Source organism: Pongo pygmaeus, chromosome 3 (assembly GCF_028885625.2).
Source record: "Pongo pygmaeus isolate AG05252 chromosome 3, NHGRI_mPonPyg2-v2.0_pri, whole genome shotgun sequence".
Classification (NCBI taxonomy): domain Eukaryota; kingdom Metazoa; phylum Chordata; class Mammalia; order Primates; family Hominidae; genus Pongo; species Pongo pygmaeus.
The window spans coordinates 4,584,709-4,609,082 of record NC_072376.2 but is presented as its reverse complement, the minus strand read 5'-3'; the positions used below and the strand labels follow the sequence as shown (position 1 = coordinate 4,609,082).

The window sequence follows — 24,374 nt, the reverse complement described above, 5'->3', positions numbered from 1 at the left end:
TGAGGTTGAGAAATGCTGTCAATTCCCCTTTCCTGGAGGAGGAAACTGAGGCACAGAGGAGACTGGACCCGGAGAGAACCCTCCAGAGCGGGGAGAACGCATCCCCCAAGGTTTCTGGGATAGGCTGGGCCCGGGGGTCTCCACCAGAAAGGACCCCTGCGTGTCTGTAGCCTCGGGTTTTCCCGACCAGGCAGACCAGAGTCCCAAGGCCTGCCGGGTGGGTCCAGGCCCGGAAGGCCAGGCGGGGCCCTGTCGGGGCCTGGGCGGGGCTGGCGGAGGGGCCGGGCCGCCCCTTCCAGCGAGGGCGGGCTGGGCGGTCGCCTTTAAAGGCGCTGGGCCCGCCGCCCGCGGACCGTCAGGCTGGAGGGAGCTGAAGTCACTTCGCTCCCTGCGCCCTGGGGATGCCCCTGCCGCCCCGACGCCCGCCAGCCTGAGCCACCGGCGCATGTGACCGCGCGTCCGCCCCAGTCCCATCCGTAGGCGCCCGGCGCCCGGCCCCGCAGCGGCCTCGTTGTCCCCGCCGGCCCCCGCCCGGTCTCCCGCGCTGCCACCCGCCGCCGGCCTGGCCGCCATGCAGGCGCGAGCGCTGCTCCTGGCCGCGTTGGCCGCGCTGGCGCTGGCCCGGGAGCCCCCTGCGGCGCCGTGTCCCGCGCGCTGCGACGTGTCGCGGTGTCCCAGCCCCCGCTGCCCCGGCGGCTACGTGCCCGACCTCTGCAACTGCTGCCTGGTGTGCGCCGCCAGCGAGGGCGAGCCCTGTGGCGGCCCCCTGGACTCGCCTTGCGGGGAGAGCCTGGAGTGCGTGCGCGGCCTGTGCCGCTGCCGCTGGTCGCACGCCGTGTGTGGCACCGACGGGCACACCTATGCCAACGTGTGCGCGCTGCAGGCGGCCAGCCGCCGTGCGCTGCAGCTCTCCGGGACGCCCGTGCGCCAGCTGCAGAAGGGCGCCTGCCCGTTGGGTAAGCGCTCGGGGGCCAGGGAGGAAGTGAAGCTTCTTTCTCTTGGGGAAACTAAGGCCGGGAGTTAAGGCCGAGCTCGAGGTCGCCCTTCCCTGGGCACCACCGAGTGGCCCTTCAGAAATCATCCCACCAGCCCTCTGGTCTTTCAGATGAAGAAACTGAGGCCCGGAAAGGTAAACCGCTGTCCCCAAGGTCACACAATTAGAGTCGAAAGGGAAACCCGGTGGTCTCCTGGCCACCCGAGGGGCCTCATCTAGGACTGTTTCCAGCTCTGGTCTCTTCAGAACTGATGTCTTGTGCCCATTCCCGTGGTCCTTGGACCCCTGCTCTGTCCAGGTATTCAGTGAAAGGCACTCTTTCCTGCCCTAAATCTCCAGCCCGGGTGCCCTCTTGCGTGATGCCTTCTTTCCTTGAGACTGTGGTTAAGTGCATGTCTCCACCGGACTGTGTGGGAAGGGTCGGGGTGCAGGTTCCTGAACTGCTTAGGGCGCCCCAGGGAGAGGCTGCTTGGGGGAGAGAATGTCGGGGTCAGACCGTAGAACAGCCTCCCCTGAGGCAGTCGGCTCTGGGTTGCATCTCACCGTGCAGGTTGACTCTGCGTGGAGGAAAATGCTGGAAAACCTGCTGTACCTTTTTCCCTGTTTGGGGTGCCTCTTAGGAAGGCAAACTCTGCTGTGGCCGGACAGGGGCTCACTGAAGACCGGCGACAGGCCCCAGGTTCATGGATAGGAGTCAGGGTCCTGTGTGCCATCAGCTTGCAGGTGGCAGGGAGAGATACAGTAGCTGCCAGAACAGGCTCCGTGGAGCCTCAGGAGCACCATGGGGAGCACCAACTGCCAGGGCACCTGGGAAGCCTGCAGAGGGCTTCCTGATTTTTCTGCGGTCCGCTGAACACAATTCCAAGTGTTTCCATGGTCTAAAAAGGTTGGGGAACTGAGCGCTCTATTCCTGTAGTGGAGACTCACAGGCGCAATCTATCAGAGGTTCTGAGAAAACCTGCAGTGTCCTCAATTGATAAAACCCAGGGCTTCCCCAGAGAATTTCAACAGCGAGCTCTTCTGTTCTGGCAGAACACATGTGACCTCCTCCAAGCACGCTGGGGTTCCTGGGAGCCCCGTGTGGGAAGCATCATTCGGGATTAGCTAGGATTATGTGGAAGAGCCACTGCAGGGTTTGGCAGGGAGTCCCAGTCCACCTTGTGCTGGTACAACACCTGAGACTGGGCAGTTTATACAGGACAGAGATGTATTTCTCGCAGCTCTGGAGGCTGGGAAGTTCAAGACCAAGGTGCCAGCAGGCTGGGTTGTCTAGTGAGGGCTGCACTCTGCGGAAGGGAGGAAGCTGCGTCTTCACACGGCAGAAGTGCAGGCAGGGACAAGGCGGAATGCAGCCTGTAGCCTCTCATAAGGAACTTCAGCCAATGCTCGAAAGGAGGAACCTTGTGACCTCATCACCTCCTAACACCCCACCTTTTCATACCATCATATTGGCAACACCTCTGTTTCGGAGGGAACCTGTTCAAACCGTCATGGGGGTGAGGGTGATGAGGTCCGGCTTGTGTTGAGACTGCCCAGGAGGCTGAGGGGTGCGAGTGTGGGGCTGCGGGGTCTCGGAGACGTTGTCATTGACTCAACGCCTGCTGCACTGTCACGGTGGCTCATCAGTTTGGGGCTTGGTGCTGGAGTACCTTTCCTGGGCCTGCCCATTGCAGCCCAGCTGTGTGGATGGGGGCCCTTACTCCTCTCCACCCCTCATTGCCCTCTGCCCCTGACTCCCCTCCACCCCTCATTCTCCTGTGCACTGGGAGTCCTCTCAGCTCATCCACAAAACATCTCCTGGGGCGCTCTGACTTCCCCCCTCCATCCTCCTTTCCATCACTTCTCACACAGCAGCCAGGATCACCTTGGTCAATCTGTCCTGCCCGTCACCAGTAGGCTTCCTTGCAAGGCATCCCAACACTTACCTTGACTCACAGGGCCCTGCGCCTGCCACCTGGCCCACATCACCCTCGGTGCCGTCTCCCACCGTCTCCTCATCCCCTGTGCTCCGGCCTCGCGGCCTCACCGGTCTCTTTCCCACCTCGAGGCCTTTGCACGCACAGTGCCCACTGCCCGGCGTTTCCTTCCCTTGCCTTCGCGTGGTGGGTTCCTCATCCTGCCTTCACCCGGATGTCCCACCGCCCCTGAGCCGCTTGCCCTGGCCACTGTGCCCAGGTCATCCTTTATTGCCTGGTGAGCACACCCAGGGTCTCCGGTGGGCCCTGCACACAGCTGTGACTGTGGGTCAACTTCTCTGCATGATCCCCATCTCCTCCAGGCTCGGAGCCTTGCAGGGCAGGGGCCTGGGCCAGTGCGTGGCCTCTGTAGATGACATGAAATGAGACGAGAGCCCATGTGGTGTGTGAATCTCCTATAACCCTCTGGGCCCTTCTTGCATACCTCCAGTGACGGGGGCTCACCCCTTCTCAAGGGAGCCCTTGCATCTTCTCAGGTCCACGTTAAGGCAGCGCAGTTGCACAGAGCGGATAAATGTCCATCCATGGGGTGGTAAAAGCGGGGATAAATGCGTTTCTGAGGGCCTGTTTGGAGAAGGGTTTCCCTTTGCGCGTAACCAGAGCTCTGAGGCCATGCAGCCTCTCCTCTGGCTGCAGATAAACAGGACTTGGAGCCTGCCATGCGCTCACAATGTAAAGCCCCGGAGCAGTTTACAAGGTGGCATTTAATCACCGGCTTTTATTGTGCAACCCCAAGCAGGTTCTGACGGCATCTCCCGGTTGTATTTATTGAAGAACTTGGGTTGGCTTTTGATTTGTAATCCTCTTAGCAGCTTCCTGGGGCTGCACATGCCTTGGAGTTCAGCATCTGGGACCACTCAGGCAAGATGACGCCTCCCCTTCTGCCCCGCCCACTCCCACTGGGGCTGCAGGGCTGAGCCACAGCATCTGGCGGCACTGGAGGACTTGGAACTGCCGGCAGAGCTGCTTGGCCAAGAGCTTTCGCCAAGGCTGCCAGGAGCCAGGAGTCCAGCCGCACTGGAGCTTAGACCAGGGCGCTGTGCAGCTGCCCTTCCTGCCAGGGCTTGGCCTAGCAAATGCACCCTCACCCCATCTGCCAGCCTGTGGTCTTCCCCCGACAGGCCTCTGCCCTCCCATGCAGCCCCACACAGCAGCCTGAAGGGACTTGGCGAGACCCGGACCATCCCTGCCAAAATCTGGGCCATGGCTCCCACGGCCTCAGGACTAAGCATAGCCTCCTGGCAGGCTCGCAGGCTTGGTGCCCCCGACCACTGCCTCCTGCCCACATCACCACAGCCGCAGACCCCTGTGAAACCCCCATCCTGCATTGTGAGGGACCAATGACAATGCATGGAGCCCAGAAGAGGAAGAAACCACCTTCAGAGTGGAGAGAGGGCTAGATCAGGAGGGCTTTCTGGAGATGGGGGCATCTAGTTGTGGAGAGGTGGGTACAAGGGGGCCTGTGCACCCTTGGCCTCCCACAGGCTCACCAGGGCCTGCCAGGTGGTCTGAACGCCTTCCGCCCAGGCTTGCTTTGAGGGAGGGAGGCCACCAGGTTTTATAAGCGTCAACGGTGTGACACTGGGCAGTGTTCCAGGCCCACAAAGCCTTCAACACATCATTGGGGTATTGATGTCCTCGTTCTGTATGAGAAAGGGTTCAGGGAGCTGTAGGAAGCTGCCCTTGGTCACTCAGGTAGGGATGGATGGTTCTGCCCTGAGCCCAGTTTCCCTGGTTCCCCAGCCAGTGCTCTGAATACCAGGCAGGCCCCTAGCACCTTGGGGAAGTGACTGCCTTTCTTGGTTTTGATGAGGGTGTTTGTGGACTAGTGGGTGAGACAGGGTTTAAAATCATAGACCCCTGTCTTTGGTGCAGCAAAGACATGGCGAGGACACGTCCATATGCTCCCCAAGCTGAAAGCCAGGTCTAGTGCAGGGGTAGCAGGTGACTCCCTGGAATTGTGCAATGTACAGCCTGCCCACCTGTGTGCATTACCTTGCTCCAGCACATAATGGGCAGAGCACCAGGACTGGGACCCAGTTCTGTCCCTCATGTCTGGCTGCTCAGGGCGGAGTCCCAGCTCTGCCCCAGAAGTCTCTGAAGCTCTTTGCACCTCAGTTTCTTCATCTGTGAAATGGATAACAGTGGGACCCTCCTCACTGGTCACTGGACAAACGAGATGATGGACTGAGTGTGCTTTGCATGGTGCCGGGCTCATAGAAGTTGATGTGAAGAAAGGATAGCAGGTGGACGAGTCTTACAGAAGTGGAGTTAGTGAGAGTGAGGGAGAGGGGTCGAGGAAGGGGAGGAGCTGGAAGGTGGTGTTTGTGGAGGTGCTGCCATGTGCTGGCCCTGCTGGAGGGAGTTTCATTGGCCCCGGTCAAGGCAGGGAGGGCTTCCTGTAAGAGGAGGGCCAGGGGCTGTCTTCCTTGCCTTCAGTGGCATGGAAGTGCCTGACCCATGGCACTGTGCACAAAGACCAGTCTTCTTGGTAAATCACAGGCAGGCTGGCGGCAGCACCTCCTCCTCCTCCCAGGGGCTGGCTGTGGCCCAGCTGGGTGTGGAGTTTCACAGCCAGAGGAGTCAGGCTGGCCCCACATTGAGCTCGGGTCTAGGTTGAGCTCTCCTGGGGCTGGACAGGTTGTCACATTTGCCAAGGGCCAGCAAGGAGCAGGGGAAGCGCCCAGGTCAGGGCTTGCGGGGCCTGGCTCTGCACCTTGGGCAGGTCCCATGACCTCTCTAAGCCTTGTTTCCTTGCCTGTAAAATGGACTCAGTTCCTGTCTTGCAGAATTGCTGCAAGAATTCAATGAGATCACAAGCTTCGGAGCCCAGCCTGACGTCCCATGCCCAAATCAGGTCCCGCCTGCGAGGTGTGGCCTGTGGAGGGGGAGGCAGCGGGTTGTTCTGGGCCTGGGCTGCAGCCCTCGTCCCGCCTGTGTTCCACATGAACAGGTTTCTGGGCTTGAGGGTGGCAGACGACAGCATCCACCCCACGGGGAGCCACAGCTGGACCTGAGGCTTGTGGGGGCACGGTTCACTTGGGGACATGGCTCGGGGGGGCACAGTTCACTAGGGGACAGGCAAGTTTTCCAGAGGAGGAAAAACAAAGGAAGCTGCCCTGGGAATTAATTAGACCCAGGAGGCAGCCCCTTTAGTGGTGGGCGGGGCTGGGGGCTGGGGGCTGTCGAGGAGGCCCCTGGAATGGCTCCTCTGTCTCTGAAGAGCATTCATTTGCTCCCTCATTCGCTTCCTTCCCACTGCTGCGGGCCAAGTCCAGCCCAGGCGCAGGGGTGCAGGCCACAGGCACACTCCCAAGGGACCAGATTTGAGAAGGGTACGAGGTGCTGTTGGGCCCAGAAGGAGAGGTGGATCACCGCGCTTGCAGAGTCAGGGTAGGCTCCTCAGAGGAGGCGCTGCTGGCCTGGGCCCTGAGAAATGACAGGAAGGGCATATTCCTGGAGGAGGGAACCACATGTGCAAAGGCACAGTGACACTTAGGAGCCTGCATGCACAGGAACCAGAGCCGAGGTCCACAGGGGACAGTGGCAGCACGTGAGGCTGCAGATGTCAATGGGACCAGGACACCCCAGGCCTTGAATGCCCTGCTAAGAGGTTGCTATCTGGTCTGTAGACCATGGTCACCGTTATGGACAGATGGGCACAGCCTGGGACCCATGGCTATCCACTCATGGCTCCTCCATCCCCAGCTCACAGCTGACCACTGGGTGGCAGAGGGGTCTGCTAATTGCAGAGGGCAATAAAAGAAGGGGCAGGGACCTTAGAGATGGAGGAACAGAACTGGGTGTCGGTTCCAGCTCTGCACATTATGTGCTAGAGGGACTGATGCATACAGTTGCGCAGGTTGTGCACTGCACAACTGCAGGGAAGCTGGCCACTCTGATATTTGTCAGTAAGGGCCTGGAGTTACGCAGTGTACAAACACAAGGTATCCCCACGGGGTATCTGGGCCTCAGTGTCGCCATCTGTTCCATGGCAGTTATGACTGTCCAGAGCCAGCACGTGGTCCTCTCTCAGGGTTGGCCACAGTCCCCCAGGACTCCTGGGAGTTCCATCAGGCAGGGCTGTTGGAGCTGGAGCCCTGGCACCCTACTTGTCTCCCCTGCCCTGCTGCGCCCCTTCCTCTCCTGGGAGGTGACACTGGACACCTAGCCTTGGGCCTTGATTGCTTTGCTCTGTGTCAGGGTCTTCCTGACTGAAACTTCCAGGGCTTTAGATTCCAGTTTATTGAGGAAAAAAAAAAAGGCTAACGGCTGAATCTGGTTGAGACTGACTGTTGACTTCAGAACTTTTGGCTCGAGGATGGGGTGGGGGTGGAGGTTGTCAAAAAACCCCAAATAAACAGAGTCTGCTTCCCAGCCGTGGGGCCCACGGTTTTCCTGTGGAAAGAGGCAGTGGGAACCGCGTCCTCCCTTCCCCCTGATTCATGGCTGATTCATCTGCGAGTTGGGAGGAGGAGCTGGGGCACGGGGGCCCCTGCCCCCACCCCACCACCCACCGAGGTCCGCTTAAAGGGACAGGACCTGGTGGGGCCCTGCAGGGGTGCCCCAGGCTCTGGGGTCGCCTAGACCCTGAAATCCAGCAGACCTGGGCCAGCACCAGGCCTGCCCTTCCTCAGTGATTGATCTTTGCCTCTGAGCCTCAGTCTCCTGGGCCATAAAATGGGCCAGTGCTGCTGCTTTTGTGAGGCTGCTTGGAGACTTGGTTAATCAGCTGACCCACATTCTTTCTTCAGGGTGCTCTTTGCAGACCTACTGTGTGCTGGCTCAGAGAGCATCAAGAAGGGCCCCCTTGAACTTCTCTCCCTTCTCTCTGTCTTCCTCCCCTCCTCTCTCTGTCCCTCCTCCCCCTCCATCCCTTCCTTCTGAAATGTCTCAGCGGCTGTCTCACCCTGTGCTGGTTACCACTGGGGTGTGGAAGCGAACCAGATGGTCTCTGTCCCAAAGGAGCCTGGGGTGTGGGGTGGGCACGTGCGGGCTTCTCTTTGGAGACTCTGTGGGAAATGGGCCACCTCCCAGCCCAGCCCCACGGCCCTTCTGTCTCAGGCCTTGCTCTCCCTCCCTGTTTTATTTTCTCTTTGAAAAATGAAGAAAAGTCACTGTAACTTTACCCCAACCCCAAATAACCACGATGTAGTAGAATTTTGATGTTTCCTGCAAGGCTTTTACTTAAGGAATATTTTACAGAGGGTTTAAAAACAAATCATCCCCTATAAAATCGAGTGTCACCTATTTTAAGTGACCTCTGGGAGACCACACTGGGGAGAAAGTCCTTCCAGTGGAGGCAGCAGTGCTGTGCAGATCTTCAGGCTGCTGCGTCAGAGCTCAGGGGCCCAGCAGCCCAGGCGCTTGAGGGGGTCCAGGGGCTGCGCTCTGGCAAGCAGTGGGTGGACAGGTTGGGGCCCAGAGAGCTTTCCGGCCCTGGGTGTTGGAGTGTCTGTGTCCAGGATGGAGACACACAGGAAGGCAGCCTTTTCTAATCACCTGTGGGAGGAGAGGTGCTGCCATTCCTCCTTCTGCTGGGCCCAGGTCCCTGTCTGCCGTGGCTGCCTGCACAGGCAATGCGGGCTCAGCCTATGGCTTTCCATGTGCTGTGCCCCTGCCTGTGGGCTCTTCCAGGCCTGGGTCAGGGCACCTCTGCACTCACCCACCCCATGCCGGGCTCCTCTCTGCCTCATCCGTGGCGATGCTGTGCTGTCTCTGGTCGGTCACTGACTTGACCCTTGCCCCCAGCTGAACCACTGTGTCTCCAGCAGCTTTCACGGTTGGGCACACAAGAGGCACCCTGCACGCATGGCTTGAATAAGGCTGTGAGCAGCAGCCGATTCGGTCCAACTGGGGCTGCTGGGGGGCTGCCTGGAGGAGGCAGGATTAGGGCCGGGCCCAGGACCAACCAGAGCATCTTGTTAGGGAGAGTAGAGAGAGGTCGTGCAGGGGGAGATGTAGAGAGGTGGATGATGAGCAGAAACTGGAGTCAGCGGCCCGACAAAGGCCACACGGTGGGAGAGGTGATACGGTCCCAACTGGGGGCTGTACCCATGCCTTGGCGCTTCTCCTCAGGCGAGGCACATGGGCCGCCAGCCTCAGGCCCCAGGGCACACAGGGGAGCAGCAGACCGGCTGAGTCCTCCCTCCTGGAGGGAGGAGGGCCTGGGCCTGGGGGTTGCCCTGGGATCCCTCTGGGTCATGGAAATTGTTGGTCTGAGGGCATCTTGTGAGAGCTCCAAACCAGCTCCAAACCTCACCAGGGAAGCAGGCTTTGTGGCTGGTGTCCTTCATCTCTACTTGGGGGCTAGAAAATGAACTCAAGTTCCCAGGGGCAGGGAGGAGGAGCGGACAGGCCTGGGCTGCCCACTGGGGCCGCATGGCAGCTTCACCTCACCAAGGCAGCCGCCCGCTTTGTAGGTGTTGAGCAGGGCAGCGCATCTCTCATGGAAGCAAACGTGGGCAGAGAAAGCCCTGGGCCCACAGCAGGCCCTGCCCCTGGGGTGCTTGTTAATGTGACCTCTGAACCTGAGACCCCCGCTTTGCCGCAGTAGTTTGATCTATGAGGAGCCTCACAGTGGCCGGCATCTCCCAGCCAGGCTCTAGCCACCCCAGACAGGCAGCCTTTGATTCAGGCTGACTGAAGTGGACGAGGGCTAGTGTGGTTGGAGCCTGCGGGCCGGTTGAGAGGCAGACATCAGAAGTCTGGGAGACCCAACAGCAGAGCTCGAGCCAACCCCCCTGGTCCCAGCTCAGGCTAAAGGGCTCTTCGGGGCCTTGGGGAGCCTCAGGGCAGAGGTGGGGCACCCAGGGAGAGGAGCCCTGCAGCCTGCATTCAGATCCTGGTTCTCCCCTCCCAGCCGTGAGTTCTTGGGCAGGGGGGTTCTTCTTACAGAGCCTCAGTGTCCCCACCTTTAAAATGGAGGAAAAGTTTCCTTCCCCCGGCTGCCCCTGGAGAGTTGGGGGAATGAATTGGGATGTGCCTGGGGATTGTGTTTGCCCCGTGATGATTCCTGGAGCACGGACCGCGGCCCGGGCCCTGCCCCCACAGTGGCATCCACCATGGTACCTTCGTGCCTTTGGACGATCCAGAAAACCAGATTTTCCCTCGGTCCCCATGCTCGGCCACTTTTCAGAGATCAAGAGGAACGTGGGCTGCAAAGCTGACATTATGGACTGAGCCCTCTTTGCTCCCCATCGCCAAAGTGGCTGGGTGGGTGGGTAGCCCCCCGGGGCAGGGACTCGAAGTTTGCAGTCCTCCACACTCAGTTCCCACAGATGTGGTAGGAGGGCATATTCAGTCCCGTTTTTCAGATAAGGAGTTGAGGCCACACAGCTAGAAAGCAGCAAGGCCCAGCCGAACCTCTGGTGTGTGCAACCCCCAGCCCAGTTGCTCATTGCAGGGCCCGGGAGCCACGAGCGAGGCTGAGCAGCGTGGGTTCCAGATGGTGGGAAATGGAGAGATCCCGGCACAGGCCCGTGCAGGGAACTCCGAAGGCTGTGGGCCCCGTGCCACTGCATGCCTCAGGCCTGTGGTCCTGGCAGCCATAGCCCCCACTGCTGACGGCAGCAGGAATCTGAGCCCGGGAAGGGTCCAGGGAAGTTCGTGAACCATCTAGCAAGTCAGGCTGGGGTGTGGCCAAGTTAGACACAGATGTAGGGCCCTGTGGACTCAGAAATTGGCAGCTCTTTTGGCCCAGAGGGGCCACACTGTGTCCGGGCCTAGGTAGCTCAGAAGGGTCACCTGGGGGTCTTCCACTACACCCCCGCCTGGACACTGCTGTAGCCCCAGGGCTCGGAGGGATCGGCTGGAGCCCATGAGGAGAGGGCCAGTTCTCTCCTGTAAGGGTATTGCTGTAGCATGAGGGAACAGACAAGGCCCAGGGGGACTGACCCGAGATCTGGCCCCAGCCTCACTCCCATGTGGCCCAGGGCAATGTCCTAACCTCTCTCTGAGCCTCCTGGCCAGCCTGGCAGGGTCCAGTGAGGGGGAAGCCCAGCACATGGAAGCCTTTTTAACCGTTCTAGGGGTGAGCGAACCCCTTCCCAAATGCCTGGTGTCACTGCACTGCTGTGCGGTAGGGGGTCCCCAGCGGGCTCAGCGTGGGCTGAGGCTGGCTCTGAACCAGGACAGGGGTCTCAGGAAGAGCCTCCTCCTCCTGCCCGCCGGGCATAGGCCTCTGGGAGCTGGCAGCATCGGGGTCTCACTGACGCACCTGGCCCTTCTCGCCAGCGCAGGTCTCCACCAGCTGAGCAGCCCGCGCTACAAGTTTAACTTCATTGCCGATGTGGTGGAGAAGATCGCACCAGCCGTGGTCCACATAGAGCTCTTCCTGAGGTGGGTGAAGACCCCTCACCCCTCTCTGCCTCCCGGTGTCCCCTGGTACGCCCGCCAGCTGCTGGGGCCCAAACCAGGCTTGATTCTGCAGCCTGGGCCACAGAAACTGGAGTGGCCTGGGGTCAGGCTGACCTCAGTCACATCTCCTGGCTGCCTGTGTGCCCCTGGGGAAGGACATCCTCACTGAAGTGACTCCGCACCTGCTGGAGCTGTAGGCACCAAGAAGGTCACAGTTGTGGGTCTTTGTCCCTTCATGCTGCTGCCCATGCTATTGGATACCTGCAATGTGTTGGTTGTCCTGAGGAGCCGTGCAGTAAAGTAGACACAGGCAGAACCCAGTGGAGGAGACACCAGGAGACAGCAGGTGTGTGTGCAAGGAGCAGAGGCACGGCAGGCAGAGAGCAGGGCTCGGGGCAGTGGGAACCGGGGGCTCGGGAGGCCTCACAAGCTCAGCCTGGAGTGGGCACCCCAGGAGCTGGGCCAGTGGATGCAGGACAGTGGGGGCAGCTCAGCAAGCACCGAGGCCCGTGTGGGCGGAGCAGGGAGGAATGAGGGATGGGTGAGTGAACACACGAACCAGTGCACGGATGAGTGAGAGGAGGAATGAGTGAGTGAGGAAGTGGCAGAATGAATGAGTGAGGGAGGGAATGAGTGAGCGTACAATGGATGAGTAAAAGAATGAATGAATGAGTAGAGCTGGTCAGTAGGGAAGCAGGATGTCCCAGCCCCGTAGAGGAAGTGGTGTGTACCGTGTGGCCTCACCCTGAGCAAGACCTCTCCTTGCAGATGCACAGGCAAAGCCTCCTCCCCTTCTTCCCACAGGGCCTGCCCCGGTCCCTGCCATCATCCCCAACCTCTCCCACCTCCCCCATCACAGGGACCCTCTGAGCTGGTTTGGGAGAGCCCTGCCTTCGGAACCTCCTGCTGTGCAAACTGCCCAATGTCTGATCGCTCACACTGAATCCTGAGGGCTCGTCCCAGGTTGACTTACATCCCGTGGAAGCAGACTGAATGACTCTTCTGAGGTTTAGAGTGTTTCTCCCATCCACCTTTCCTGGCCCTTTGGCCCCTGGGTGTGCACAGAGGCGGCAAACAGCCCGATGAGGAGGCCCCGGAACCGAGCCTCATTCTATCCTGATAGGGATCAGACGGCGGGTCCAGGCGGACAAGGAGCCGGCAATGAGCAGTCACCAGAGGCTGCAGGCCAGGGCTCCAGGGACTTGCTTGTTTTCACGGCACTTTCCCTGAGGCCTCCAGCCACCCTGTGACGAGGCTCCACTGCCCTAGGCCCGGCCCTGGGGACGGAGCATCTGGTGGTTCATTGGGAGATCCCAGGAGTGATTCCTGCTCCAGCACCACCTCCCTGCTGGCTGGCTCGGCGCTTGTCTGGTCCAAGCCCCTGTCACTAGGCGTCACGGCCCCTCTGCCCTCCCCATCCCAGGCTCTCCAGCAGAGGCCGTGCTCTTTGAACGGGGGTGTGAGAGGGCGTGACGGGCACATAGCACCTCAGCGTCACATCCTCCACCCCTGCTGGGAGCTCCCTGGGCTGTGGGCTGTGTAGCCCATGTTTCTCAAAACAGCCCTGGAGGCACCACCCATGCAGGACCCACAGCCCCGGTTGCCACCCTGTCCAGAACCCCATGCTGATGGACCTCTCACTGCCCCTTTGACAGCACACTGACCCCTCACTGCCCTTCCCTCGGGCCCCGGGCCCTGAGACGTGTCATTGAGGAAATTATAACTGGATGCGCTAAGTGGCACGTTGCTGGCCTTGCAGGAGGTAGGGATGGGGGCATCATCTTTCTGGAAGGCCCCAGCCACCAGGCTCTGAACCAGCTAATTACTGACTCCAGCCCAGCTAGGAGGCCATTTCCACCCTCAGAGCCTCCAGTGGCTGATGCCCTGAGTGGGTGGATGAGACCCAGCAGACAAAATGAGACAGATGCTTGTCCGGCACAGGCCTCCCGGCTGTGACCCCTGACCTGAGGTCTGGGTGTGGGCAGGGAGGCTAGTGGGCAGCCGTGGGCATTTTCTGCAGGCCCCGCAGGTGCCTGGCCCTGGGAGGCACCTTGGGGCTTCTGCAGGCAAAACAGGTGCAGTTCCTACTCTGGGGCACACACGGAGTGGGTGTGGCAGAAGCTGGCTGCGGACGTGAGTGGACCGATGCTGGGGTCACCGTGTGAGGTGGCCGAGTGGCCAGATGCCCAGGCTGCCTGGGGCAGACCCCTGCTTTGCCCTTTGCCCGCCCACCTGACCTAGGCAAGTAGTTCAGCGTCTCGGGACTCAGTTTTCCCACCACGAACACCTGAGAGTTATAGGGACAACAGTAGTTTCTCGTGGCTGCCGTAACAAAGTACCACAGACTGCATGGCTTAAAATGACGGAGATGTTTGCCCCCATGGTTCTGGAGGCCGGAAGTCCTAATCAAGGTGTCAAGGTCCTAATCAAGCAGGGCTGCTTTCTTCTGGGGGATGTGGGGGGAGTGTCCCAGGCCCCTCTACTGGCTCTAGTGTTTTCCGCAGTCCTCGGTACGCCTCGGCCCTTAGACCCCTCTCTCTGCTCTCTGTCTCCATCATCTCGTGGCCTTCCCCTCTCTGAGTCTGGACTTCCCTCCCTTAAAGACACCACAGACACACTCTGATGTCACCGTAACTTCATGACACCTGCAAAGACCCTGTTTCCAAACAAAGTCACATTCACAGGTCTGTGGGGTTAGGACTTGGCCGTATCTCTTGGCAGGGACACAGCTCACCACAGCACCCCCCTTGCAGGGTGCCCATGAGCATTCAATGGCCTGTCTGCCTCAGAGGGAGCACAGGGTGGCATTCGCTGCCATCCCTGGTCCTGTGGGTCATAGCGAAGCTCCTGTACTTTGCAGAGACTGTCACCTCCCTGCACGTGCCGGACGCTCCCATCCCTCCATGCTTTGTCTCTTGCTGTCACCTGCCTGCATGTGCCAGACATTCCCATCCCTCCATGCTTTGTCCCTCGCACATTTTCCTTGCTCATCTCTACTAAGCAGCCTCAGGGAGTGAGTACCTGCTCTGGGCTGGGCCCCACGCTGGGGTCCCGAAGGTTCCCACCCTGGAGGAGGTCCCAGGCTGTGTCTGGCATTCAGCCTCCTCCCCTGCTGGATGTGGGGCTGTGGTTTCTACTCAGAGAGCTCGGGTGAGAACTGGGGATTGGTGCCCATCGGCGAACACCAATGCAGACCCAGGCCAGCTCCACTCCATTCACAGAGGGCAGGGCCCAGGCTGGCCTCATCTGTGCCTGTGCACCCCTGCCCTCGGGGTGTCTAGGGCTCGGGTCCTGCATCTGCCTGCTGCCAGCACTGCCACATTTGGGGCTTTAGGCAGCTAGCCTGGGGGTGGGGGTGGAGGGAGGTGGGAATAAGCCTTCCCAGCCCTCCCAGCACTCACCCTGTCGAGATGATCAGGAATCTGCCCCAGCCTCTGGGGAGCCTCCCTTCCTGGGTACCTGCTGCAGCCCTGGAGGATGCTGTGTGTGCAATGGGGCTTTTCCCCTAGGGCCAATTATTGTCCTGTTTGTTGAGAGGCGTTTTAGAGCCCAGGCATCACCACTCGGCGGAGGAGGTGTTGTTGTCCCATTTCCCAAATGGGGAGACCAAGGCTCAGAGAGCTTCACTGACCTGCCCATGGTCAGGCAGATAATAAGTGGGGCCTGGACTTGGGATTAGCATCTTGGTCTGACTGGCTCCATGCTCCGTAGTCAGGATGGCGAGTGCAAGCTGGGAGTCATCTGACATGTTGCAGGCAGCCCGTCTCATCTCAGCAAATTGCAGCCAGAGGTGATCATCATCACTTCTTTATGGCTGTGAATGGGTGCAGGCGCCGGTGACTTGGCCAGGTCACAGGGCCAGGATTCAAATGGGAGCTTGAGGGACTCCAGACCTGTGTTCTGTCAGCCGCACACTGGCTCTGCTCCTCGCTGACCAGCCCCGCCACTGCGCCTGACTCCCCCGTGTCCTAGCCCCACCCTAAATGCCCGCCTGTGTCTCCCTGGCTGCAGACACCCGCTGTTTGGCCGCAACGTGCCCCTGTCCAGCGGCTCTGGCTTCATCATGTCAGAGGCCGGCCTGATCATCACCAATGCCCACGTGGTGTCCAGCAACAGCGCTGCCCCAGGCAGGCAGCAGCTCAAGGTGCAGCTACAGAATGGGGACTCCTATGAGGCCACCATCAAAGACATCGACAAGAAGTCGGACATTGCCACCATCAAGATCCATCCCAAGGTGGGTGGGCGTGGGTGGAGGGGTGGAAGCCCCTGGGGCTGGGCATGGCGGCCTCTTCCCAGACGCCGGACCGCAGAGGCAAGCTAGCCCCACCTTCCATCGGCCAGGGGGAGGAAACTGGGCCCAGGGAGGACTGGCAGCTGGCCCAGGGTCACGGCTCGGAAAAGACCTGGAGCCCAGGTCTTTGGACCCCTTGCCCTGCGCTCCCCAAGCCGCTAGGTGCAGGGCAGAGCTAGGAAGCGTGTGGCCCACAGTGGGTGGGCTGTGGTCCCATATCACACACCACGGAGGCTCTTCACTGTCCCACCTGGGCCCACTACTGGGGATGCACCTGCCCCATAAGATGGCGTCTGGGTGTGGGCGTGGAGGTCAGTGGGCTGCCGTGGGGAACACTTGGGACAGGGACCCCATCCCTCCACCTTCACGTCTGTACCTCCCACCAGCTGATCCAGAAGAGGACTGCACTGAGGCCCCCAGAAGCCTCTTGTTCCTCCACCGGCTGTTTCTGGAAGGCCTGCTCTCAGCCAGGCACTGACTGCACTCCTCTAATTCTCACCACAGGCCTGGGAGGAAAGGGCCTGTATGAGTCTGTTTTCACACTGCTCTAAAGAACTACCTGAGACTGGGTCATTTATGAAGAAAAGAGGGTTCGTTGACTCACAGTTCTGTAGGCTATACAGGAAGCATGACTGGGAGGCCTCAGGAGACTTACAATCATGACGGAAAGCAAAGGGGAAACAGGCACGTCTTCTCATGGCAGAGCCTGAGAGAGAGAGAGAGAGTGAAGGGGGACATGCCACACATTTTTAAACCATCAGATCTCGTGAGAACTCACTACCACGAGAACAGCGTGAGGGAAGTCTGCCCCCATGATCCCATCACCTCAGGCCCCTCCCCCAACACGTGGGGATTACAATTTGACATGAGATTTGGGTGGAGACACAGAGCCAAACCATATCAGGGACCTCATTATCTTGGGATTTCAGATGGGGAAACTGAGGCTTGCAAGTTCGGTAACTCGCCCAAGATCACAACGCACTGGAGCAGGGCCGGTCCGCTCAGCTAGGACCCCAGCCTCCCTCCAGCTTGTTCTTGTCTTGCCCGATGCCATGCTTATGTGACCCTGGGGACCACAGTCGAGTTACCTGTGGCTCCCCATGACGCAAGGTCACTGAGTCCCATGTCTCACACCAGCGTTGGACCCGGAGCTTCCCTCGGGCTGGGAAGTTCACCTTGGCTGGTTTGAATTTGGCTTCCTCTCTTTCTGAATGAACGTTTACAGCATTTGTGATGAAGTCTTTTGCAAGGGGGTTTCCTCTTGGCCCATCAAGGCAGAGGAGATTTAATGGTTCCAAGGAGTTCCCCTAATGGGGACCCTTCCCTGCTTTTCAGCCCTTTCACGGTCGCGATTGAGTCTGGGGGCATCACCTCCATTTTAAAGACAAGGAAACCCACTGAGGGGTGTGCTCATGGACAGGAGTTGGCAAATTTTCTTTTCTTTTTTTTGAAACGGGGTTTCGCCCTTGTTGCCCAGGCTGGAGTGCAATGGCATGATCTCGTCTCACCACAACCTCTGCCTCCCGGGGTTCAAGCGATTCTCCTGCCTCAGCCTCCCGAGTAGCTGGGATCACAGGCATGTGCTACCACCACACCGGCCAATTTTTTTGTATTTTTAGTAGAGACGGGGTTTCTCCATGTTGGTCAGGCTGGTCTTGAACTCCCAACCACAGGTGATCCACCCGCCTTGGCCTCCCAACGTGCTGGGATTACAGGCATGAGCCACCATGCCCAGCCTTTTTTTTTTTTTTTTTTTTTTTGAGACGGGTTCTTGCTCTGTCGCCCAGGCTAGAGTGCAGTAGCAGGATCTCGGCTCACTGCAACATCCACCTCCCAGGTTCAAGTAATTCCCCTGTCTCAGTCTCCCGAGTAGCTGTGACTACAGGTGCATGCCACCACCCTCAGCTAATTTTTGTATTTTTAGTAGAGATGGGTTTCACCATGTTGGCAAGGCTGGTCTTGAACTCCTGACCTCAGGTGATCCCCCGCCTTGGCCTCCCAAAGTGCTAGGATTACAGGAATGAGCCACTGCACCCAGCCCCCAAGTTTTTTCTTCCTTCCTTCTTTCCTTACTTCCTTCCTTCCTTCCTTCTTTCCTTCCTTCCTTCCTTCTTCTCTCCCTCACTCCTCCCTGCCTCCCTCTCTCTCTCTCTCTCTTTTTTTTCAGGGTCTCGCTCTGTTGCCTAGGCTGGAGTGCGGTGGCACAATCACAGCTCACTGCAGCCTCAAACTCCTGGGCTCAAGGGATCTTCCCACCTTGGCCTTCCGAATAGCTGGGACTACAGGCACGCACCACCACATCTGGCTATTTTTTAAATTTTTGGTAGAGACAGGGTCTCGCGTTATTGCCCAGGCTGTCTAGAACTCCTGGGCTCAAGCAATCCTCCTGCCTTGGCCTCCCAAAGTGTTGGGATTACAGGCGTGAGCCATGGTGCCCAGCCAACAAATTTTCCATGAAGCCAAATGGTAAATGTTTTATCTTTGCAAGCCCTGTGGTCTCTGTCACAACCACGCATCTCTGCTGTGGCAAGAATGCAGCCTTAGGCTGCACATGTGGGTGTGGCTGTGTTCCAGTAAAGCTTGATTCACAAAACAGGCAACGGGCGGTGTTTGGGCCTTGGGCCAGTTTGCAACCCCTTCTCAAGGACCCCTGTGGGAAGAGGAAAGCGAGACTAGGGGCAGGTCTGTCTCTCCCCTTCCGGCGGCTGTGGCAGAATGCTGGCAGGACTGGTGGGGTGGTGTCCAGGTGGGCCTGAGCAGGATGCCCCACCAGCCACCTGTGGCAAATGGGTGCCAGCAGAGCTAGTGTGATTCATGTCCTGCAGGGCCTGGTCAGCACCTATGGCCATGACCTGAGGTGGGAAACGCCCTCCTAGCCCCTAGGCGTTAAATCGAGCCATGGGGAAGGCTCCTGACCTTCACCTGTGCGCCCTCCTTGGGTGCAGGGAGGGTGGGCTGACCCTCCCCAGCTCACAGCCTCACCTGTGCACCCTCTTTGGGTGCAGAGAGGATGGACTGACTCTCCCCAGCTCACGGCCTCACCTGTGCAACCTGCTTGGGTGCAGGGAGGATGGGCTGACCCTCCCCAGCTCACGGCCTCACCTGTGCACCCTCTTTGGGTGCAGAGAGGATGGACTGACCCTCCCCAGCTCACGGCCTCACCTGTGCACCCTCTTTGGGTGCAGAGAGGATGAACTGACCCTCCCCAGCTCACGGCCTCACCTGTGCAACCTGCTTGGGTGCGGGGAGGATGGACTGACCCTCCCCAGCTCACGGCCTCACCTGTGCACCCTCTTTGGGTGCAGAGAGGATGGACTGACCCTCCCCAGCTCACGGCCTCACCTGTGCAACCTGCTTGGGTGCAGGGAGGATGGGCTGACCCTCCCCAGCTCACGGCCTCACCTGTGCACCCTCTTTGGGTGCAGAGAGGATGGACTGACCCTCCCCAGCTCACGGCCTCACCTGTGCAACCTGCTTGGGTGCAGGGAGGATGGGCTGACCCTCCCCAGCTCACGGCCTCACCTGTGCACCCTCTTTGGGTGCAGAGAGGATGGACTGACCCTCCCCAGCTCACGGCCTCACCTGTGCAACCTGCTTGGGTGCAGGGAGGATGGGCTGACCCTCCCCAGCTCACGGCCTCACCTGTGCACCCTGTTTGGGTGCAGAGGGGATGGACTGACCCTCCCCAGCTCACGGCCTCACCTGTGCACCCTCTTTGGGTGCAGAGAGGATGGACTTACCCTCCCCAGCTCACGGCCTCACCTGTGCACTCTGCTTGGGTGCAGGGAGGATGGGCTGACCCTCCCCAGCTCACAGCCTCCCAAAGATTTCAGACGTTGTTATTTCTGCCTCTTCGGCCGGTCAGCAATGGAAAATGTCATCTCTCCGGGTCCTCGCCTTCCAATGTGCAGGCCTGGTTCCACCACCTGGGATTCTCTCTGCCATTGACTGAAGCTTCTTGAGCACAGAGAATAGAGGAGCAGCCTGAGCCCTTCCCACACCAGCACCCGCCCACCAAGGGCTCCCGTAGTCCTGTGTGGGGCTCCACATCGCCCCCATTATTGACAGCTTTCTCCTCGTATTGAAAGCTGCAAGGAGAAACTTTCTTATTTGACATGATGGTGTATAGTAAAAGGAAAGAGGACTGAAACGATGAGAAGGACCAGTGGCCTGGTGGAGGGGAGCCGTCCAGAGGGTCAGAGGCATGGGATCCTGCCCCACTGATCTCCTGAGTTGGGGTGAGGCTCGTGAGACCTGACCGATCGCAGACCCACGGGAAGCTACAGGGTAGTGTAGCAAGGTCCCAGGAGACTTTCCGCCAGCCTCCCTCAACGGTGACATCTTAGGTAACGGGTGCAAAACCAGAACCAGGAAGTTGATGTGGGTACAAGCACAGAACTGCCTTCCCCCATTTATCAAGTGTGTGTGTGCGCTTCGGCACCTTCTAACAAGCATCCAGGATTACCTTCTCAGAGTGTGCACCACGCAGCTTCTGGAACACAGAGCCCGGCTGCTCTCCCTGCTCCCAGGCTAGTTGCAGAGTCAGATAATCAGACAGACAGGCTCCGCTGGCCCCGCACAAAAGCAGAAGAGGAGTGTGCAGGTGTCTCAGTGTGCATGGCGGGGGGCAGAGCTCGGCTAGTGGCTTCATTTCTCCAGGCCTGAGTCCCCCGTGTGTCTCTATTGGGAGATGAGATGGAACTGCATCAAGGATGTCAGAGTCCTTAGCTGGGTTCCAGGGGCCTGCAGATCTCTCTCCATCAAATGCATCAGTTTGTGTGTGGTGCATATGGTGTAGTAGTTTTTACCAGGTGTCTGCAGCTTTTACCAGAGTTTTAGAGGACATGTGACCATCAGATCATTGGGCTCAACGACCTTGGAGGCTGTGCTCAGCTGCACCCTCTGTGCACCACCCATGATGAGCACCCATGCCTGCCCTGGGGGAACCTTTGGTCCCTGGCACAGCTGAGCCTCTGTTCCGTGTACTCCAGCCCTGGGTCTCAACACAGGACTGCCCTGGTCTTGGTCTGCACTGGTGACCTGCCTGAGCCTTCACAGTCCTAGTGGCTTTGCACAGATGTGCATGCCTTCCCTGGGAGCTCCCTGCCAGGATCTGACTCCAGTCCCCTCTGAAGGCAGACGGCTAAGCCTCCCTCTCTATGTCTCCTCTTTCTCTCTCCTAGAAAAAGCTCCCTGTGTTGTTGCTGGGTCACTCGGCCGACCTGCGGCCTGGGGAGTTTGTGGTGGCCATCGGCAGTCCCTTTGCCCTGCAGAACACAGTGACAACGGGCATCGTCAGCACTGCCCAGCGGGAGGGCAGGGAGCTGGGCCTCCGGGACTCCGACATGGACTATATCCAGACGGACGCCATCATCAACGTGAGTCCCAGGGACAGGAGGCCGGGGCAGCTGCCATCTGTGCCGAAGACCTCAACCTCGAGGTAGTCTCTGACTCGGCTTGCCCCCGTCCCCAGAGCCATTGTGGCACTCGACACATCTACTTGCTAGAAAGTTCTCTCTTTACGTTCGGTGGAGCCCTAACCCAGTGACTTCCACCCCAGGGTGCCAGGCACGCTGGGGGTCAGAGGCTGCTGTCCTCGCTCGGGCAGCCTTTCAGAGAAACAGAGGCACGGCCAAGCCCGGAAACACCTTTGCCCAGCTTACACACCCTGGCCAACATTGCTTTTCATTATTATTGTGATTATGTTGGTGGCACATTTAGCATTCACAAAGCACTTCACCCAGATGCCCCAGATCATGTCCATCCAGCTTTGCCGCAGCTCAGGTGCTTGGCTGGAATCCGAGTCTTTGTAGAGGGCCCCCCAGGCCAGCAGGATGGGAAGTAACACTCCCATTCTCCTTGCACCAGGCGGTGCTGCCTGGCCTCGAGGGTGTAGTTGCTGAAGCGTATGGTTTGTGCAGAGAACAGTAACAGTCAGACCTCGGTCATCAGGCAGCCATCCACATGGCCTTTGTGGGCCTCGGCCTTCTTATCTGTGAAATGGGGGCAGCACTGAGGCCTTTCGATGCTGCTGAGGATGAGACCTGGTTATGCTTCTCTGCACTGGTTAGAGGTGGATCTGGAAGAAGGGGCTCCAGGAAACCTCAGGCGGGATCAGGCACAGCTAATGCTGTTTCCTCCCCTTGCAGTACGGGAACTCCGGGGGACCACTGGTGAACTTGGTAAGTGTCCCCTAGAGCCAAAATCTCTCAGGTTTCTGGGGCTCTTCTCATATGGGGGCGCTCAGCCTTGAGGCGGGACAGGCACCACAATATGGTCCCAGGACATTTACACCAACAGTCAGGAGTGCAGCTGGGCCGGAGGCCTGGAAGGAGGAAAGACCAAGGCTGCCCCAGGCGCCTCAGGGATGCTAGTGGCCACCAGGAATGAGGACTCACCCACGAGCAGCAGCTCAGTCCAGGGCCGTGTGCCTGTCAGGGGAGCTGGTGTGGGGCTGCTCACCCCAGCCCTCTGTGCCCTGGGTGTACACACAGGATGACCTCATTCTCCCCATCCCAGTTGTGTCTTGAGCCTCAAAGTCAAGCTCAGCCTCATCCCGGGTGAGATTTTTCCAGAATAAACCAGGAAGCTCAGTTCAGAGCTCCTAGGCCCTGAAGGATCAGACAGTCCCACCCCTGAAGCTCCTGTCTGTGGTGGGGGAGGTGTCCAGATGTGAACAAACCCCAGCACCATGTGAGCCACATGAGATGGCTCTGGAGGGACGCTGGGCAGGAAGGCCTGGCAGCTGATGTGAAATCAGGGAGGGCTTCCTGGAGGTGAGAGCATTATACAACGGCCGTTGAGACTGAGGAGGACTGGGTACAGGAGGAAGAAATCCCAGGGAGAAGGCACAACATGAGCATTGCGGGAGGCTCTCAGAGGCTTAGGGAGGGGGAGATCAGACAAGGGGACAATGAAAGGGGCTGGTGGCCCATGTCCTGCTGCCTCAGGCCCTGTGTGCCCAAGATGTCTCCCAGGCTTTTGGCAGGGCTGAGGGCATGCCCTGGTTTCAAGGAAGCTCGTGTGTGTGGTTTAGGCTTTAGGCTGGAGGCCAGAAAGCCAGGCCCAGGAGGCTGCTCCGTGTGGTCCAGGCAGTAGAGATGGGCACAGAGGGCCGAGGGTGGACACAGAACTCAATCTACTGGATCTCACACTCGGATGCTCTTCCTGCCTCCTGAGCTTCCAGGGACCAGGAGGACAAAGGGTGCCTTGACGCAAAGCTCTGCTCCAGGCCCCAGACAGTTCCCTGGTGAGCTGGCCAGGCCCCGACAGGGAGGGCAGGGCTAGGGGTATATACCAGGCTGTGGGGTGGGGCTCCTTTCCAGGAGTGTGCCTGAGTGTGAGGTCCCCAGGGGTCAGGTCAGATCCTGCCCAAGTGGCACCAGCCTCATGGGGGACAGGGCAGGTTTGGAGGGGCTCCAAAGAGAGGGATGGGGGGTCAAGGAGCTCCCCTGGCCCCACCTGCCAGCCCCCCACTTCTGGAAGGAAGGGATAGACAGGGTCTCTGTCCCCGACAGGCCTTACCATGTTCCTCCCTCTCTCGGTCCCTCCAAACGTGGCTTGGCAGTGTCCTTGGCCCGGTGGCCATGCTTCTTAGAGGCAGAGTGGCCAGAGCCTGGGGGCAGGCCTGAGCTGCAAGCTTCCCTGGAAATACTCTCCAGGGATGGGGAAGGGGGATCTCCAGGATTTGGAGAGGTAGGGTCACTGACTCAGTTGTGATCCTGAGAGTGACCTTTTCAGGGGAGTTGGGGGCTGTAGGGGGATTGACAGCCGGAGTCAGCCTCTAGAAACAGAGCTGTGGACACAGTGCTTTGTGGGCAGGGGTTTGCCTGGGTTCCCCCAACTGATGCCTGCTCTTACCTCCCTGCCCAGGATGGCGAGGTCATTGGCATCAACACGCTCAAGGTCACGGCTGGCATCTCCTTTGCCATCCCCTCGGACCGCATCACACGGTTCCTCACAGAGTTCCAAGACAAGCAGACCAAAGGTAAAGAGCTCACCTGGAGGGGGCCAGAAGCAGGGGGTACTCTCCCAGGGCTACAGCCACTTAACATCCCAGCCCTGGGACCAAGATCTACCGGAGGTGCTGGGTGAACCTTGCTCACTACTGGACAGGTCCTGTCTGCCCACCCCAAAGCTGTGAGACCCCCAGGACAGCTTATCCTCAGCCTTTTTCAGGATCTTCCCCCTGCCTATCATCAATTCATGGTCAGCTTCACCCCCTGCCCCTCCAAGGCTGTCTCCTTTTGGCTGGGGATCTCCGAGCTCAGCTCCCACCACCAGCTTCCTGGACTCCCTGGGCTCCTTTCATTTGGGCTGCTCCTTATTTGTCAGGTGTTTCTTTCCTTCTGTCCATCCATCCATCCACCTACCCACCTATCCACCCATCCACTCACCCATCCATTCATCCATCCATCCGTCCATCCGTCCATCCATCCATCCATCCGTCCATCCATCCATCCATCCATCCACCCACCCACCTATCCACCCATCCATTCACCCATCCATCCATCCATCCATCCATCCATCCATCCATCCATCCATCCGTCCATCCATCCATTCACCCACCTGTCCATCTATCTATCCATTCACCCATCCATTCACTCAACCATCTGTCCATCCATCCACCCACCCACCCATCCATCCACCTATCCACCTATCCACCCATCCATTCACCCATCCATCCATCCATCCATCCGTCCATCCATCCATCCGTCCATCCATCCACCCACCTATCCACCCATCCGTTCACCCA

General features: G+C 59.2%; 1 protein-coding gene across 3 annotated transcripts in view; it reads left to right on the top strand.

Annotated features, from left to right (window-relative positions):
- Nucleotides 1-325: 325 nt before the first annotated feature.
- The window catches only part of HTRA3 (HtrA serine peptidase 3), a 37,844-nt gene continuing 13,795 nt past the window's right edge, over nucleotides 326-24,374 (top strand). For 2 of the 3 annotated variants that reach the window (XM_054486228.2, XM_054486231.2), the window contains exons 1-6: nucleotides 326-956; nucleotides 11,211-11,310; nucleotides 15,340-15,562; nucleotides 20,803-20,997; nucleotides 21,769-21,801; nucleotides 23,492-23,606. In XM_054486228.2, the coding sequence (XP_054342203.1) occupies nucleotides 572-956; nucleotides 11,211-11,310; nucleotides 15,340-15,562; nucleotides 20,803-20,997; nucleotides 21,769-21,801; nucleotides 23,492-23,606 (1,051 nt within the window). In that variant the 5' untranslated portion in view covers nucleotides 326-571. The remainder of the gene's footprint in view (nucleotides 957-11,210; nucleotides 11,311-15,339; nucleotides 15,563-20,802; nucleotides 20,998-21,768; nucleotides 21,802-23,491; nucleotides 23,607-24,374) is intronic. The other variant, XM_054486229.2, reaches the window with a different exon arrangement.